General features: G+C 40.9%; 1 protein-coding gene across 2 annotated transcripts in view; it reads right to left on the bottom strand.

Moving 5' to 3' along the window:
* The window catches only part of TRIM44 (tripartite motif containing 44), an 83,968-nt gene that overhangs the window by 43,121 nt on the left and 24,832 nt on the right, over nt 1-16,015 (bottom strand). The window contains exons 3-4 of one of the 2 annotated variants that reach the window (XM_070427798.1): nt 4,419-4,658; nt 2,705-3,220 (exon numbers count right to left, since the gene is read on the bottom strand). In XM_070427798.1, the coding sequence (XP_070283899.1) occupies nt 3,209-3,220; nt 4,419-4,658 (252 nt within the window). In that variant the 3' untranslated portion in view covers nt 2,705-3,208. Of the gene's footprint in view, nt 1-2,704; nt 3,221-4,418; nt 4,659-16,015 lie in introns of those variants that run through there. The other variant, XM_070427797.1, reaches the window with a different exon arrangement.

The following is a 16,015-nucleotide window of genomic DNA, read 5'->3' as shown; positions in this document are numbered from 1 at the left end:
GATCACCAGGGGGCAGATGCTCCGACTGGTAGGTTAGCTTGCTGCTGGGATCTGGCCAATCGGGACTGAGCGAGATGGGCAGGACACTCCCTGGAGCCCTCCCATGTCCCTCCCCGGCCTGATCGTGCACTGGTGGGTTCCCTTGGCCTGGCCTGCACCCTCTCGCAATCCAGGACCCCTCGGGGGATGTTGGAGAGCCGTTTTCAGCCTGATCCCACAGGCCACTCCCCTCGGGAGGGCACCAGACGCAGGGCTCATGGCTGTCGACTGCTGCTGCATCAGTGTGAGCCTCTCCTGATTGGAACTAATTAGGTGCAAGCCCATGGCAGGCACAGTGGGGCCGGGATGAGCAGGAGTGGCAGAGAAGAGCTGCAGGCAGTGTTGAACTGCGGGTTTTGGCCCAATCCCTGCAGGCCACCCAGAGGGGCCCCACCTGTGCATGAATTCGTGCACCGGGCCTCTAGTAAATTATATTTCAATAAACTTTAAAAAGTCTAGATATCCCACCTGCCCAAGTGCTACTTGCTGTTGATTCATGAAGATTACTCTAAAAGTAGCCCATTAACAGTGTGTTTGTTTTATGAAACCTTTAGTACAGATGAGTGTGATTAGACCAAGTAGAATCACAGAGTTTCTGGATGAAGGAGTCCAAAGATTACAGGTTTCCTGATGACATTTCTTTTTAAACATGTGTTTTTAATAAAATTTTTCTGGGCCACATTATAGAATACAGGGTAGGGGAAGAATTTCATTACTAGTCCCACAGGTCTAAAAAGATGTGGTCTTTCCCCTCTTCAAATAAGTGAAGTTATTGCTTTATTAATCATTATAGAACAAGAGGCTCGATGCATGAAATTCGTGCATGGGTAGGGTCCCTAGGCCTGGCTGGCGATCAGGGCCAATCTGTTGGGTGACTTGTGGCGATCGGGGCGGCGGGGGGGGGGCCCGCTGGCACCTGCCTTGGCCAGCCTGGCGCCGCCCGCTTGCTGGCCCCAGCCCCGCCTCCGCCACCGCTGGTCACCTCCCCCTGTGGGACAACTAGTGGAGCAATTGGAGGGGCCCCCCGCTGGCACCCGCCTTGGCTGGCCTGGGGCCTGCAGGCTGGGGGCAGCTCCTGCATTGAACGTCTGCCTCCTGGTGGTCAGTGCATGTCATAGCGACTGGTCATTCCACTAGTGTTCCGCCTTTCAGTCGATTTGCGTAGTCTTTTATTATATAGGATATTTAAAACGTATATACACAGCAGAAGGCAAACATACACTAAACTGATAGTTATCATTAGGTATTGCATTTGCCCCATTTTTGCACATGTGTGTGTGTTTTAACAGCTTAGTTGAGTATTATAGATATACCAGAGACCCGGTGCACGAAATTTGTGCATGAGTAGGGTCCCTAGGCCTGGCCGGAGATCAGGGCTGGTCAGGTTCCCCGCCTCCCAGCCTCCCCACCTCCTTCCTCCTTCCCTCGCCACCGGTGGGATGCTACCACGTGGTTCCCCACCTCATGGCCTCCCGCCTCCTCCTTCCCTCGCTCCCTCAGCGCCCCACTGCCGCTGGTCACCTGCAGTGTTCCACGCTGCCACCTGGTGGTCAGCACACATCATAGTGAGCAATCGAACTCCCGGTCTCCCAGTCAAACTCCTGAGGGACAATTTCCATATTAGCCTTTTATTATATAGGATAACATAAGTAAGTTAAAGGTGTACAGTGTGATGATTTGATACATGTATGTATTGAAAATTATTACTCCAATAAGGCTGGTTAACACTTTCATCTCCTAACTCCATTTTTTTAAAGATCATATCTAAAATTTTCCTTGTATTACTAGAAATTCTTCATAAATATAATGTTTGAATCCTACACCAGTGATACAATTTCACTTTTACCTCATTTTAATTATTTCCAACTGTGAACTATAATTTATAATGCTGCATGGAATGTTGCAGGCAATTACTAAATCAAAGGTATAGACATTTTTAGTGAATACTTCTGTAAACTGTCCACAGAACGATTACAGCTGTGTACATTTCATCACTGGTTTTTAAAATCTCTCATTTTTTGGCTTTATTTAGTTATATTTTTATAAAATTCTCTGCCAAGGTCAAGTATTAAAAAATGTGCCATGTGCTGTGCTAGGTGCAGTGAATAAAGAGATGAACAACACAGTTTCCATTCACAAGGAATTGAAATCCAAAGAGGGAGACCCTGAAAGATGCTGTCTCTATTGGTTTTCTGCTCTAAATACTAGTCCAGAAGTGTGAGCCATACAGATGTGGAGGACAGAGAGGACCACCCCATTCAGTCTGCCAGGGAGGAAAAATTTCCAAATGAGGTTTGATCTTAAAGGCTGGGCTTTCAGGTTAGAGATGTGCGTTTTCAGATAGCGTGAATAGCATGTACATTACTTTTACTAGCAAGATTAGCAACCCTCTGAATGTCTGCTGACCTGTTCAGAATTGCCTTATAATTATGTCTTCCTCCCTTCCTCCTTTCCTTTCTTCCTTGACCTGAATTTAGTTATATTTTTATAAAATTCTCTGCCAAAGTCAAGTATTAAAAAATGTGCCATGTACTGTGTACTATGTATTCCATCAGAGTTAACCATATAGTACAGTTAATGTTGGGGAGGGGCAACACACATTTATTGAAATGAAAATACAAGAGAAGGGGCTATTTCTCAAAATTAAATTTTATTTTTGAAAAAGAAAAACAACTTAATCAACATACAGAATAAATGTGAGGGTCCGATTTGAGGAGAAGTTGGCATGGATTCCTTGACTTAACTCTGGTTTGATTTTCTGTTTATAAAAACATAAAAGTGGCCCTGGCCAGTGTGGCTCAGTTAGTTGAGTGTCATTCCATGCACCAAGAGGTTGAAAATTCGATCCCAGGTCAGGGCACATGCCTGGGTTTTGGGCTTGATCCCCAGTAGGGGGCGTGCAGGAGACAGCAAATTGATGCTTCTCTCTCGCACATCTCTCTCTCTCTCTCTCTCTCTCTCCCTCTCTCTCTCTCTCATCCTCTCTCTCTCAAACATTTTTTTAAAAGTGACCACCTCTACAATTAAAAGGTTCTAGGACACTGATTTTCCTTAATAGAGTAGGGACAAAGCACAGGCACTAGAATAAGATAGACTGAAATTAGAATCCTGGTTCCATGTTTCTACTAACTAACACTGTTGTGTCAGTTTCTCTGCAGTTCTCTGCATCTCAGTATCCAATCTGTAAAATGGAGATAATGAGATTAAATAAAATGATGGCTACAAAGTGCTCTCTTTCCTATCTAGAAACTTTTTCAGACACACACTGTCTCAATTCTGAGGAGGATGAAGTAAAAAGAACAAGAGCTAGTCTATTCTTTTACACATTCATAAAAATTAATCCAGAGCCCTGGGTGAGTGAAGTAGATAACTGTCCAGTGGTCCCACCTTTCCTGTCAGAATGCCTTAGAGAATACCTGCCTCCTAGATTCTATCTTGGCTGTCTACTGGCTGCTTATTCTGTGCCTAGGCTCTCCTGTCCCCAGGCAAGACTGCTAGTTAAAGATGAACTTACTGAGTCCTGAAAAGTCCACAGGACTCTCCTGGGTTTCCATCTGGCATAAGCTTAACGAGAATTTTCAACAGAATGCTAGGAAACCTGATGAACAACAGCCTCTCCCCACTGGCTGAAAAATGGTATAAATTTTAGGTATTTTTAAAATGTTAGCTGCCTTAAATTAATTTTAGAAATAGATCCTAACTGCCTGCACATGTTGTTTGGTAAAATGTCTGAGACCCTTTATTCCGGTTAGAAAATAACACTGAACGTAATGACTATATTCATTGTACAGTGACTCAACATTTATCTTGTCTTTCTTTCAGAGTCTGTTCTTGATCCTCACAATGTCCTAACCGACACGCCTCTCTTAATCCAGCAGTTATGCCCCCATTTATAAAGTTGGCTCCATATAAAAACCAGCCGTGGAATCCTTTCACTATCCACAGAATCAGACCAAAACCGTTCATTCTGGCCTGCTTTATGCTCTACTTCCTGACTTATTCTCATTCAGCCCAGTCCTCATGCCTACGATTACTCCATTTATAGGCTTATTTCCCGACTTGGGACCTGTCAGCAGCCTTCTCCTCTGGCTCTGATTTCTGGCTTTCCTTAGTAACTGTGATTAGTATTTGCCCTCAGTGACTATATTCCTTTAAGTCATGGTGGACTGATATTTGGCCAGGCCCAGGTGCTGGCTAGTACTTCCCGGGGCCAGTGCTTCCATACGGTATACGTACCAGTCTAAACACTCAGACCCTGTCTAGGCTTCCCATTCAGTCACACTTAAGGACTACAAGAGGCATTTCCAGAGCTAACAAACATGGCAGTCAGTTTCCTCCTACTTGTCCTGCTACTAATAATTGTAGGCAGTCTCCCTTACCTCTGCCTTTGGCTCAGCTGCTTCGTTAGAGGTATCGAGTTGTTCCTTGGCTTGGGCCATCTGAGTCATCAACCTGTCCATGTGGGATTGGATGTCTGCCAGAATCTCAGTCACATGAGCTGTGGCCATCGCTTCCTGGATGTCCACTAGATGAAGGGCCTTCTGTTCCTCATCAGCAATCACTTTCTGAACTTTCTTAAATTCCTGCTGTATAAACACCTTCATCTGGTCCCGAGTTACCTGTAGCGCACAGACAAGTAAGAAGAATGAGTTGGACACACAAAGAAATGGGAGGTTAGAGCTATTATAGTAAGTGCTAGGCAGCCATGCCAAAGCACAAATCATGGCTCCTATCCAATCCTAAAGTTTTGGGAATATCCTCCAAACAACGTTCCCCTAATACCTTTAATGAATTTCCTGCTAATTTTTTGCCTCTTTCATTTTTAGGAAATAATTCTTTTCTTATATATAAATTTTTTATTTCAGGGAGAGGGGGAAGGAGAGAAACATCAATGATGAGAGAGAATCACTGATTGGCTGCCTCCTGCACACCCCACACTGGGGATTGAGCCTGAAACCCAGGCATATGCCCTGACTGGGAATTGAAACTCGACCTCCTGGTTCATAGTTCGATGCTGAACCACTGAGCAACACCAGCTGGGCAGGAAGTAATTCTTTATCCTCCTTTTTTATTTCCCTTTTGTTCATTTTTATATCAGTAATACATAAATAAATGCTTTTTAAAAATTTAATAAATGAGTATATATGGTAAAAAATGAAATTCTCCTTCTCTCACCATTCTTATACCATTTTCCTCCTTAGAAGGATATTACTATTAACAATTTAATATGTGTCCTTCCAGCCATTTATATATAAATATTATATAAATTATATATATGATTTATATATGTTATGTATAATATATAGTAATCATTTATATATAAATAATTGTTTTTATATAAATTGATCATAGCTAATATATGGTCTGTGTCTTAGTTTTCTATTTAAAATATGTTAGTACCTACAGATCAAGTTCATTCTTTGTACAATTTTTAATATCTGTATGATAAAATATATATGGATATTTATATTATTTATCAATGTTTTCAATAGATAAAATTGAAAAAATATTAAGGTATTTATTTAATGGATAAATATCTCCATTAAACATATATGAAAAAAATTATATATACATTCCCTTCTTAATGGAAATACAGGATATTTCCAATTTTTTGCTATTACAAACCATGTATCAGTGAAGATCCTTGACTATGCCTCTTAATATTTGCATATTAGTTTCTTTAGGGACCTTTGAAATCATTGAGTCAACTTATATGTACTTTTAAAAATACTAATTGATACTGCCAAACTGCTCTCCAAAACCAATGCACCAGTTACATTCCCACAACCATGTGTGAAAGTAAGTACTTCCCTTACAGCTTCACCAATATTGGATACTATCCAGCTTTACATTTTTACTTTCTGATGGGTGAAGCTATTGTTTTATTTTGCAACAACAATTGTGCGGACAAAATATATTATAACTGTAGGCTATATTTAGCTAGGGCATAAGAAAGGCAAACAAAGTGAGCAACTACCAAAATAAGAACTCCTATACTCCACATCTCGCCAGCAACTGTATTTACTGATGTTTCCTCACAACTACATTTATTTTATGAGTATTTTAAAACAACATGCATCCTGAGTAGCTGAGGGAGAGAACAGGGAAGAGGTAGGACAGTAGACAAAAGGAGAAAGGCCAATAGAGAATTTCAGAGATGAAAGAGAAAATAGTGGTCATCTCAGTCGCCCATTTCTTTTACAGATAAGGGAAAAGACAGCTGCACACTTGTAGGCAGTGCAGGGACTTCAGTCTTCTTGTTCCCAGGCTGGTGCTCTGTTCACTATAATTGTCAGGCCCAAGCCGGTTTGGCTCAGTGGATAGAGCATCAGCATGTGGACCTAAGAGTCCCAGGTTCAATTCCAGTCAAGGGCATATGCCCAGGTTGCAGGCTCTATCCCCAGTGGGAGTCGTGCAGGAAACAGCCAATCAATGATTCTCTCTCATCATTGATGTTTCTATCTCTCTCTCCCTCTCCCTTCCTCTCTGAAATCAATACAAATATATTTAAAAAACTAAAAAAGTCTGTCAGAAGGGAAGTCAAACTGGGAAAACCTAGAAAAGGAGATTGAGGAAGAGAAAAACTAAATGAGAGGTAAGATCAGCCATTTTTAATTGGCCTCTTCAAAACTAAAAGAGGCTTGATACTTTAAGCAGCTTATGTAACAGTGCCATAAGGATGTCAAAGCAAAACAAGGCCTGCATGATATGTATCTGCTCACACATCAAGTGACTAAGTGACATAAGCCCTCAGGAATTCATATCTCTCTGCAGGTACTCTCCCTGGTGCTAAAGAAAAAGGGAGGGGAGTGTCAAATGTTATTAACGTCCCTGAAAATTCTAGATCAGATTGAGAACTGTGATTTGTGTTTATTTTTGTAATTCCTTTTCATTTTTAGTGTGTGGATTTCAAGACTATTAAGCTTTTATGGTGATCTTTTATCAGTGTATTTCTAGTCTTGAAATAAATTAGGTCTTATAAGATTTAGAATCTTCTATTAAAGACTAAACCAAGAAGTTTGAGCAAAGGGATGAATTTCTCTGCATGCCTAAGAAACTTAACAGTTCTAAGTGACTAAAAATAAAGATCATACTAAAAACTGACTAGCAACCTATTTTACTAGACTCACATACACATGTGGTTCGAAGTTAGGAAGCTGACATCATAGTCAAGAAAGGTGTGGGCCAGACTGCAGTAGGTGAATAAATTGAGGTTTTCAAAAACCAAAATTTCTGTTTCCCATTGCTTTACATAGGTTTTTCAACATGACATATTTTATTTTATCCAGATCTAGCTACAAATGAGAATTTAAGGCAGGATCATCCACTCTCTAAAACCTTTATGCTGTCGTCTTCTTACTCCAGTTCTTTACTAATTCTCAAATAGGCATTCTCCACCCTAGTTCAAAAGAGCAAAACAAACATCTCAGTCAAGGCATCCGTTCTAATTCAGAGCCCAAAGAAGAGACCCCTGGGGGATGGGTCATATGGCAGGTTGAGTACTCTGGTTCTCTGATAGCAGGGGTGACCAGCTTTTAAAACCCTCTTTCTGGTTCCATTTCACCTCCTTGCCATCAAAGCCATTCTGCTAAAAACTTCACAGTTCTCCAAGAGCAGCAGGCCCTTCCCATTAGCACCTCCTACCTAGGAACCACTGACATCACTTCTCAGTACATTTCTCAGAACTTCTTGCCTCCATCCTATAGCTCCTCAAAGGAGAGAGTGATTGACTCGTACTCTTGACTACACTGCATGTGGTGCTACATTAAAAGAGAAAATTCTACATATGTAGAGAAGAGAGAAGGCTGGATGTATCACGGAATGATGAAATGGGTCACGTAAAAGGTTTCTTTTATATAGCATCTATCAGAAATCGCCAAACCTTTGAAAAGCCACAGAAATTCCCCCTCCCTCACCCCAAAATATTAACGTGGAATCCCGAAATATATAGAAGATCCAAAATTAGAGCCACTCTGGTTAAAAGAAAAATCTCCCCTTCCTCCATGAAGTAACCTGCTAGGGGACTGGTAGTGATCCCCACCTGAGGGACCTGGGTCCTCGCTAAAACCTAAAAGGGGTTTTCTCCCTTTTGTCAACTGATTGGCCCTTAAGTTGTTGAAACCTTAAGGGCTCAGGTTACAAGCATATTGATATATCTTTTTATGGTTGCATTAGGGTGAAAAGTTATGTCATTACTTAAGCATAATATATATTGTAATTGGGGGGAGGGGCTTATTTGTGAATGGACAGACTAACTACTGAACATCTGATTGTGTTCGTTAGAGTTCTCTCCAACCTCCACACTGTATAGGTGGGGGCAAAGGCCCCAGAAAAGTGCAGAGATAAAGTCAGGTTTAGAAACCAACTCCCCTCTTGCCAGTCCAGTGTACTCGTTGGTACAACATATTTGCCCTAATGATCCCTTTCTGCCTGCTTTAGGCTCTTCCATTTTATTTCTTCTTAATTGAGATGTTTCCACAGTTAACAGGCTGCTTCTGTTATCCCTACTGGGATGTAATTCCCCACCACGTGGGTCTTGGAATAAAGGCTGTACATCTGAAGAGTTAAGTCTCATCCCATGGCACTTTCTATATGCTCTTGTAGTTACTATTTCCAAGCTAGGCTGGGCCCAAGAGACATGCAGACTGGCACTTTACACATACATAATTAAACACATAAAGCCTTGAATTAAGAGCTTGTACCTAAAAAAAACACCTTTCAATGTGCCTGACCTGGCTGGAGGCCATTAACTCCTCGCTAGCTGGCCTGTAGGAAACCAAGGTTTTATTTACTTTTCCATTATAGGCAGATGAAAAAAAAAAACAAAAAAAAAAAACAAGCATACTAGCTAGAAAACATCATGGGCTTAAAAAAGATTTGTTCCAGAAAACTGTTGATGACATAAACTGAGAAAGATGAACCGGGGTCAGGTATAGAAAGCTACATGAAAGAAAAGCATCAGAGTCCACATTGATTGAAAATTTCAAAAATACTTGTTCTATTAGCCAAATGTCTTGCAAGGTTTACCCAGTATTTATTCTGGCATTTTACTTCAAGGGAGCTCCTTCCAAAACCCCTGTCAGGCGCCAGTGAGGGCAGGCAAGGGAAGAGCTACACCAACAAGCAGGAAGACAGTCCTTTCTGTATCTTGTGTCTCAGTGGAAAAGCCATTACTTGTGAGTAAAACAAGGGTTAGAAAACTATGCAGCAGCCTAGAAACACAGCAGACATGAACTACAATCTACAGCCCATGACCAACATGGTCAGTGCTGCCAAACGTTATCCTGACAACCTGGCTAAAAGACTGACCTGCTGGGATTTTACAATGGGGTGTTGAGAGGGTAGAGAAAAGGTTATTAAAATGTACATTTAATCTCTTCCTCAAACCATGATTCTTATTTTCATCAGAAGCCTAGACAGAAGCACTCATTTATATCCTCTTTCCTCCTTTCATCACCCCCATTCTGTTAACAGAGCACCATGGGATTCCTACCTCAGTTAACACTTAGCTACCTCAAGAATCCACTCAATGAAGTTGCTGTTATTGTTATTTCTATTATAAAAGACTATAAAAAATATACCAAAATGGTGGAGCATGGTTATCTCTAAGTGATGGGATTAAGAGTATTTTTCTTTTTTTCTTTTTCAGTCTGTTTTCCACAATAATGTATAACACTTAGTTTTTCTTCAGCAGTAATTATTTTTTTAATGTGGCTCATCTCTGGCCTGGAGGCTCAGTTGGCTGGAGTGTCATCCCATACACTAAAAGGTTGCGGGTTCAATTCCAAGTCAGGGAATATATCTAGGTTGTGGATTTGACCCCTGGTTGGGGTGCATACAGGAGGCAACTGATCGATGTTTCTCTCTGACTTCGATGTTTTCCTCTCTCTCTAAGAAAAAAACATCAATAAAAACATGTCCTCGGGTGAGGATTTAAAAAATAGTGTGGCCCAAAGAAAAAGTTAATTCCTCAATAAAATATTATCAAATAGAATCCAACAATGTATAAAAATAATTTATACACTAAACCAAGTGGGATGTATTTCAGGTATACAAGACTGCTTCAACATCTGAAAATAAGTTTATATAATCTATCATATCAACAGGCTAAAGAGAAAATCACATGATCATATCAACAGATGCAGAAAAACATTTGACAAAAATCTAACATTCACTAATGCTAGACCCTCTCAGCAAACTAGGAATAAAGAAGAACTTTCTCAACTTCATAAAAACATCTACAAAAAATCTACAGCTAACATCAAACTTAACGGTGAGAAACTAGAGTTTTCCTGAGGCAAGGATGTATCCTCTTACTACTCTTTTCAACACTGTACTGAAAATCCTACCTAATGAAATAAGACCAAAAAAAAAAAAAAAAAAAAGAAAAGAAAAGGTTTACAGATTGGGAAGGTAGAACTTAAAGCTGTCTTTGTTCACAAATGACATGATCATCTTTGTTGAAATTGTTTCGGATCTTTATCCTACCTCCAACTTGTTCAAATCCCACTTCCAACTTGTTCTAGGCCAGTGGTTCTCAACCGTCCTAATGCCGTGACCTTTTAATACAGTTCCTCATGTTGTGGTGACCCACCAACCATAAAATTATTTTCGTTGCTACTTCATAACTGTAATTTTGCTACTGTTATGAATCGTAATGTAAATATCTGATATGCAGGATGTATCTTCATTGTTACAAATTGAACATAATTAAAGCATAGTGATTAATCACAAAAACAATATGTAATTATATATGTGTTTTCCGATGGTCTTAGGTGACCCCTGTGAAAGGGTCGTTCGACCCCCCCAAAAGGGTTGCGACCCACAGGTTGAGAACCGCTGATATATGTGTTTTCTGATGGTCTTAGGCGAACCCTGTGAAAGGGTCGTTCGACCCCCAAAGGTTGAGAACCACTGTTCTAGGCCATCTTTCTGTTCCCTTTCATCTCCACTTGGCCCTGAATTCTTGACTTTCTAATTCTTCCCTCAAATTCTACCTTTTGCCCTTCAGACTTAGTAACTACATTCGCCCCTTACTCCCTCCTCCTTGGTGTTTAGACCTTACTTTGTCTTATCTAGTCTTTGGCTTGGTTTTGATTCCCAGATTAACATTCTCTCAGATAGGAACCCTGTATTTCAGTCAGAATACTCCAGCCTTCCTCTATTTCTGCCAGAGTGCTTCTTCCCAGGACAATAAATGTTGGTACTTGAGCCTAAGCACTCTATTGTTCTTCAACAGCTTCATGCATACGGCTCTGTAATATGCTTCTTCTGACTCTTTCCCTTTCGTGGACCACCTTCCCTCCCCCCCACACACGCACATAAATAATACATGCAAACATGTGTGGGCACACACAACATAAGAGGTTCAGGACTATGTTTCCTAGAGGCTTTGCATTTGAAAGATCCTAATAAACACTTGAATTGAATCTGTTAATCAGCTGTGAAGTGGAAAGGGAGTCCTCAGCTGAGAGAGAGAGAGTCACAGCAGACTGACAAGCAGCCCTTAGTGTGAGAGATGGAGATCTAACCACTATGGCTATGGAATCACTGCCAGGAATCCTCTCCTCCCAAGGCTGCTTGTTCATGCTGTGCGCTGCTACGACTTTATTGTCACGACAACTTTATGTGTAACCCAGTGTCATGGCACTGACTGGATGCACCAGAGAACAGCTCAACAGGATGCTGGGCTCCCTTGAATCAATACTATCGCTTGCTCTTAAAATGCTTCTCTCTTTGCCTGACCCCAGGGTGGCAATAAAGAAAGCAATCACAAACTTCTGAGCATCACTTTTCTTGAGTGAACAGAAAAAAAAATTCTGGGTAACTCCCCTGTAGAAACATGAAAGTAGAAAAATGAGTCTCCAGAGAAACCCAGGACCTGTAACAAACAAGAATGAGAGTGTCTAATCCACCTTGTTTTCTTGCTTTCTTTTCACTTTAACCTGGGCATCAACTAGAAAGACAGCTTCTGCTTCAGGAATTATTGTGTAGGAAGTGGGAGGTGAACACTGACCCTGAAAGTTTCAAGGGCCAAACAAACAGGAACTATGCTACTTTAAGTGTTTCAGAGTTGAATATACAAAGAAAGGCTATTTTATCTACTGAAGATTAAATTAATTTTAAAATAAGACTCACTCCTCCATTTCCAATCCATTCTCTACCCAAACACCTTTCCTGCAAAGACACACTATTTGTAAACTATCAAAACCACAAAACCCACACGACTGCCCACCACAGGAATACTCAGGAAAGGGCACCGACATACAGGTCTCATGGTTTCGGAATCATTTCTGCTAAAGAGAAAACAGTAAGGCTCATAGTTTGCTGTGGCAGAGAAAAGAGGGTTGAGTCCTGACTGCCTCTGCTAACTATGCTTCTGAAGCTCAGAAAGGTAAGAGTTTCTTCATTTGTAACGGGTAATACTATTGTTCTCATAGATATTTTGTGACATTTACACAAAAGTAATACATGGAAAGAACGTAGGATTCTGGGCACATAGGAACATCAGCAGAACTGTTGCAGATAGTAACTGTGAACATCTGTCGGGTGCTTCTCATGTGGTACCCACTGAGCTCTCACCGAGGGAGAGCCCCAATTAGCTTCCTAGGAGAAAGACAGCCTACTACACCCTTGGGAGTGCAGATTCTGATCCCCCAAAGGAGCACAGGAAGGACTTTCCCACATATCCCAGGCATTGAAGAGTAAGGATGTCAATTAGAATCTCCTTATCTTAATTTTAGTAAATGGCCACAGGCTCTCAGGGAGAAATGGCTACCTTTTCTAGTTTGACAAGATCAGATATGGTCTACTTCACAGGAAGTCTGGGTTGCATTCGGCTCCTCAGCACCTACACAGTCAGCTCCTCAGCTCCTCAACCTCACAGCTTGCCTCTCTCATACAGCAGGTCCCTGAATGATTTCATTTCATTCAATCCCATTTCATCATAATGTTGTTGAGATGCCACAGAAACTGAACTCTTGTTTTTATCCAATAGCATATGGTAAAGCTGGTCTCTATATGTCATTTCTCTTAAAGTTGCAGAACCTGTCAGTGATGTTAAATGAGGACTTACTGTATTTCTTCTCTGTGGAAGACTGCAACCCTATTACACCCCCTTAAGCAAGCTAACAATCTGCTTACTTAACAACCATAGGGCTTGTTAACTAACTACAGTTGCTAAAATACTTTTCAGGCCCCCAAAGGCCATGATACCATTAACCCTCATCTCCTGCAAAAGTTTGTTTTCAGAGTACCCATTAATAAAAATATAATACAATTAGTCCTATTTTATAGATGAAACTGAAGGCTCAGACAAATCAAGTAATACAGAAAATAGGTGTCATTATAGAGACTCATGTCATCTGACTCCAATGCCTGTGCTCTTTCACCATAAAAGTAAGGAAATCATGTCATACTCAAAATATTGTCCCCCTGACCGAAAGTCTGAACAAACTCTATATTGGTATTCTAGTCCCAACACGTCTTCTACAGGTAAAAAGTTAATAACTTCCTATAACTACTAATAATTCTTTATAGCAATCACAGAAAGGCAATATATCGGCTGCATTAGCCCTATGGCCTTGGACAAGTCATTCAACCTCTTAAATCTTTGTTTCTCCCTCTGTTAAATGGGTATTAAAATATCTAACCAGGTTGAATTAGAAAGTCAGAAGGTATCACAGTATCTATGTCACCTACTACAGAAATAAACAAAAGCCATTCAACAAGGGGATGGTCATCAATTGGATCACTGGGTTGAATGAAAATTCTCTACAAAGACACAGAGATTTGATGGATTTTGCCATTTGGCTAAATGCAGACTCAATCAGATAAGAGGTGTGGTTCTCAAATTTTATTTTTACAGTAGGCCTTCTGTATCTAGAGTTCTTTATCCACAGATTCAACCAACCAGGGATCAAAAATATTTGGAAAATAATGTTACATTGCTGCTGGTGTGTACTATGTTACACACCAGCAGCAATGAAACGTCTATGATGGCTGTGTCTGTATTGAACATGTACAGACTTTTTTGGTCATTATTTCCTAAATAATGGAAGCATACCTTGGAGATATTGCGGGTTCAGTCCCAGACTACTGCAATAAAGCAAGTGTGGGGGGTCCAGAAAGAATCACCCCAAGATGTGCCTCTGTGGTATGCAGATTGTGTTGCGCTAAAGACAATTTTAGTTTCAGACTCAAGAGAAACTTCTGCCCCTCCTTTACTGCCTAGAAAAGCTTGAATTAGGGGCCTTGCCCATAGTAAGAGATTATCAGTGATAGCCTTTCCACCCACCTATATGACAGGGAAAACTTTTATTTACTAAACATCTGCTCTTCTAATCTTCCTGCAAAGACCTGGTGAAGCCCCCAAGGTGTATTACCTCATCCCTAGCTCAGAATGTCTTATACACGTCAATCCCCCTTTTCTGTCTCTGAACCTTTCCTGCATGTGGGGTCTCTGACTCACTCATGTATGTATTAAATTTGGATATTTTCTCTTGCTAATCTGTCTCATTTGATGATTAGACCAGCCAGAAGAACCTTGAGGGTAGAGGAAAGTTTGTTCCTCCCACACACAAATATTGCAATAAAGTCATAATCTTTTTGCTGGCGGGGGGTCTTCAATTAGTAAAAAAAACAACACATCAGTGAAGTGGAATAAAGCAGAAGTGCAATAAAAGGAGGTAGTATGCCTGTGTGGTATAACATTTACACAGCATTTACACTGTACTAGGTATTAAAATACTCCAGAATTGATTTAAAGTATACCAGAGGATGTGAGTAGGCTATATGCAAATACTACACCATCTTATATAAGAGACTTACTTGAGCATCCTCAAATTTTGGTATCCGTGAGGATCCCAGAACCAATTCTCTGAGGATATAGAGGGAAGACTGTATATATACATACAAGCACCTACATACAGACCTTAGTTACACTGTATAATTTTAGCCTTAAGACATCAAAGAAAACACCTTTTCCTTAAGCAAACCTCAGTTTCATTTCCTCGCTGAATGAAAGGTTGAACAGGAAAGAGGATAGGAGGGGGAAAGGGGAGAAGTAGGTCCTTAAATAAAAGTCTGGGTGATTTTTATCACTATTATCACAGTGAAGGATTACATATAGGTACCCAGGCCCCTAAATTAAATGTCAAATACAATCCCGCACTAGAAGTGTGAAGTGTGGCTGCTATCGGGAAGTCCTGACAGCTCCACTCCCCTCTTCACGGTGGCCACGCAATCAGCCCTTCAAGCTTTGACAGAGAGTAAATTATCAAGTCTCCGATCTGTGCAGAGAGGAGCTGGAGCAGGGGGAGAAGGACATCACAATGTGTTAATTTTATTAAGCCATTTAAAGCTCAATCGCTTTGCTTTCCAACAACACTCCAACCCACCAGGCAGCTCAGAAACCATGTCCACCCTAGTTTTAAAATGTCTGGATTCTAGTTCCTCAGTGCTTCAGGGGGCTCCAACTGAAAGAGAACAGCCAGAGGATAAAGCTGCAGGGGGGGGGGGGGGGAGTAAAAAGGGAACAAGAATCTCAGTGGTGTTTACTTTAAACTGGGGAGATATCCCCTAATGTCTCTTAAATAGGACACAATTTCTATTGTGACTCTTAATTTCTTTTAATTTGGCACCGGGCAATTTTGCTATCTAGAGAGTTTGCTCCAAGTAATAAATATAATTGCTTCTTTGCAATGATTTCTTGTTTCTATTGGGAATATATGGACACACAGCTGCACACTCCCAAGGCAGATTGCCTTGACGTGAACTGGTAATAGAGCTGCACTGAGCTAACTTCAGGCAAGGCAGCCATGCAAGGCCCAGAGTCAACAGTCAGCCAGGGAGCAACACCAGCGGGTCCCAACTGTGAAGATTTAACTCAATTTTCATGTCATTATCACTCAAAGAGGTAGCAACAGCCCTTTAAAATATATACATACATACATACATACATCTACAATAATCCTGG

The sequence above is a fragment of the Myotis yumanensis genome, unplaced genomic scaffold (assembly GCF_028538775.1).
Source record: "Myotis yumanensis isolate MYYU_CA2020_CCGP unplaced genomic scaffold, mMyoYum1.0.hap1 SCAF_10, whole genome shotgun sequence".
NCBI classification, from domain to species: Eukaryota; Metazoa; Chordata; class Mammalia; order Chiroptera; family Vespertilionidae; genus Myotis; species Myotis yumanensis.
Note: the sequence above shows the minus strand (reverse complement) of the source record. Positions and strands in the feature narration are given on the sequence as shown.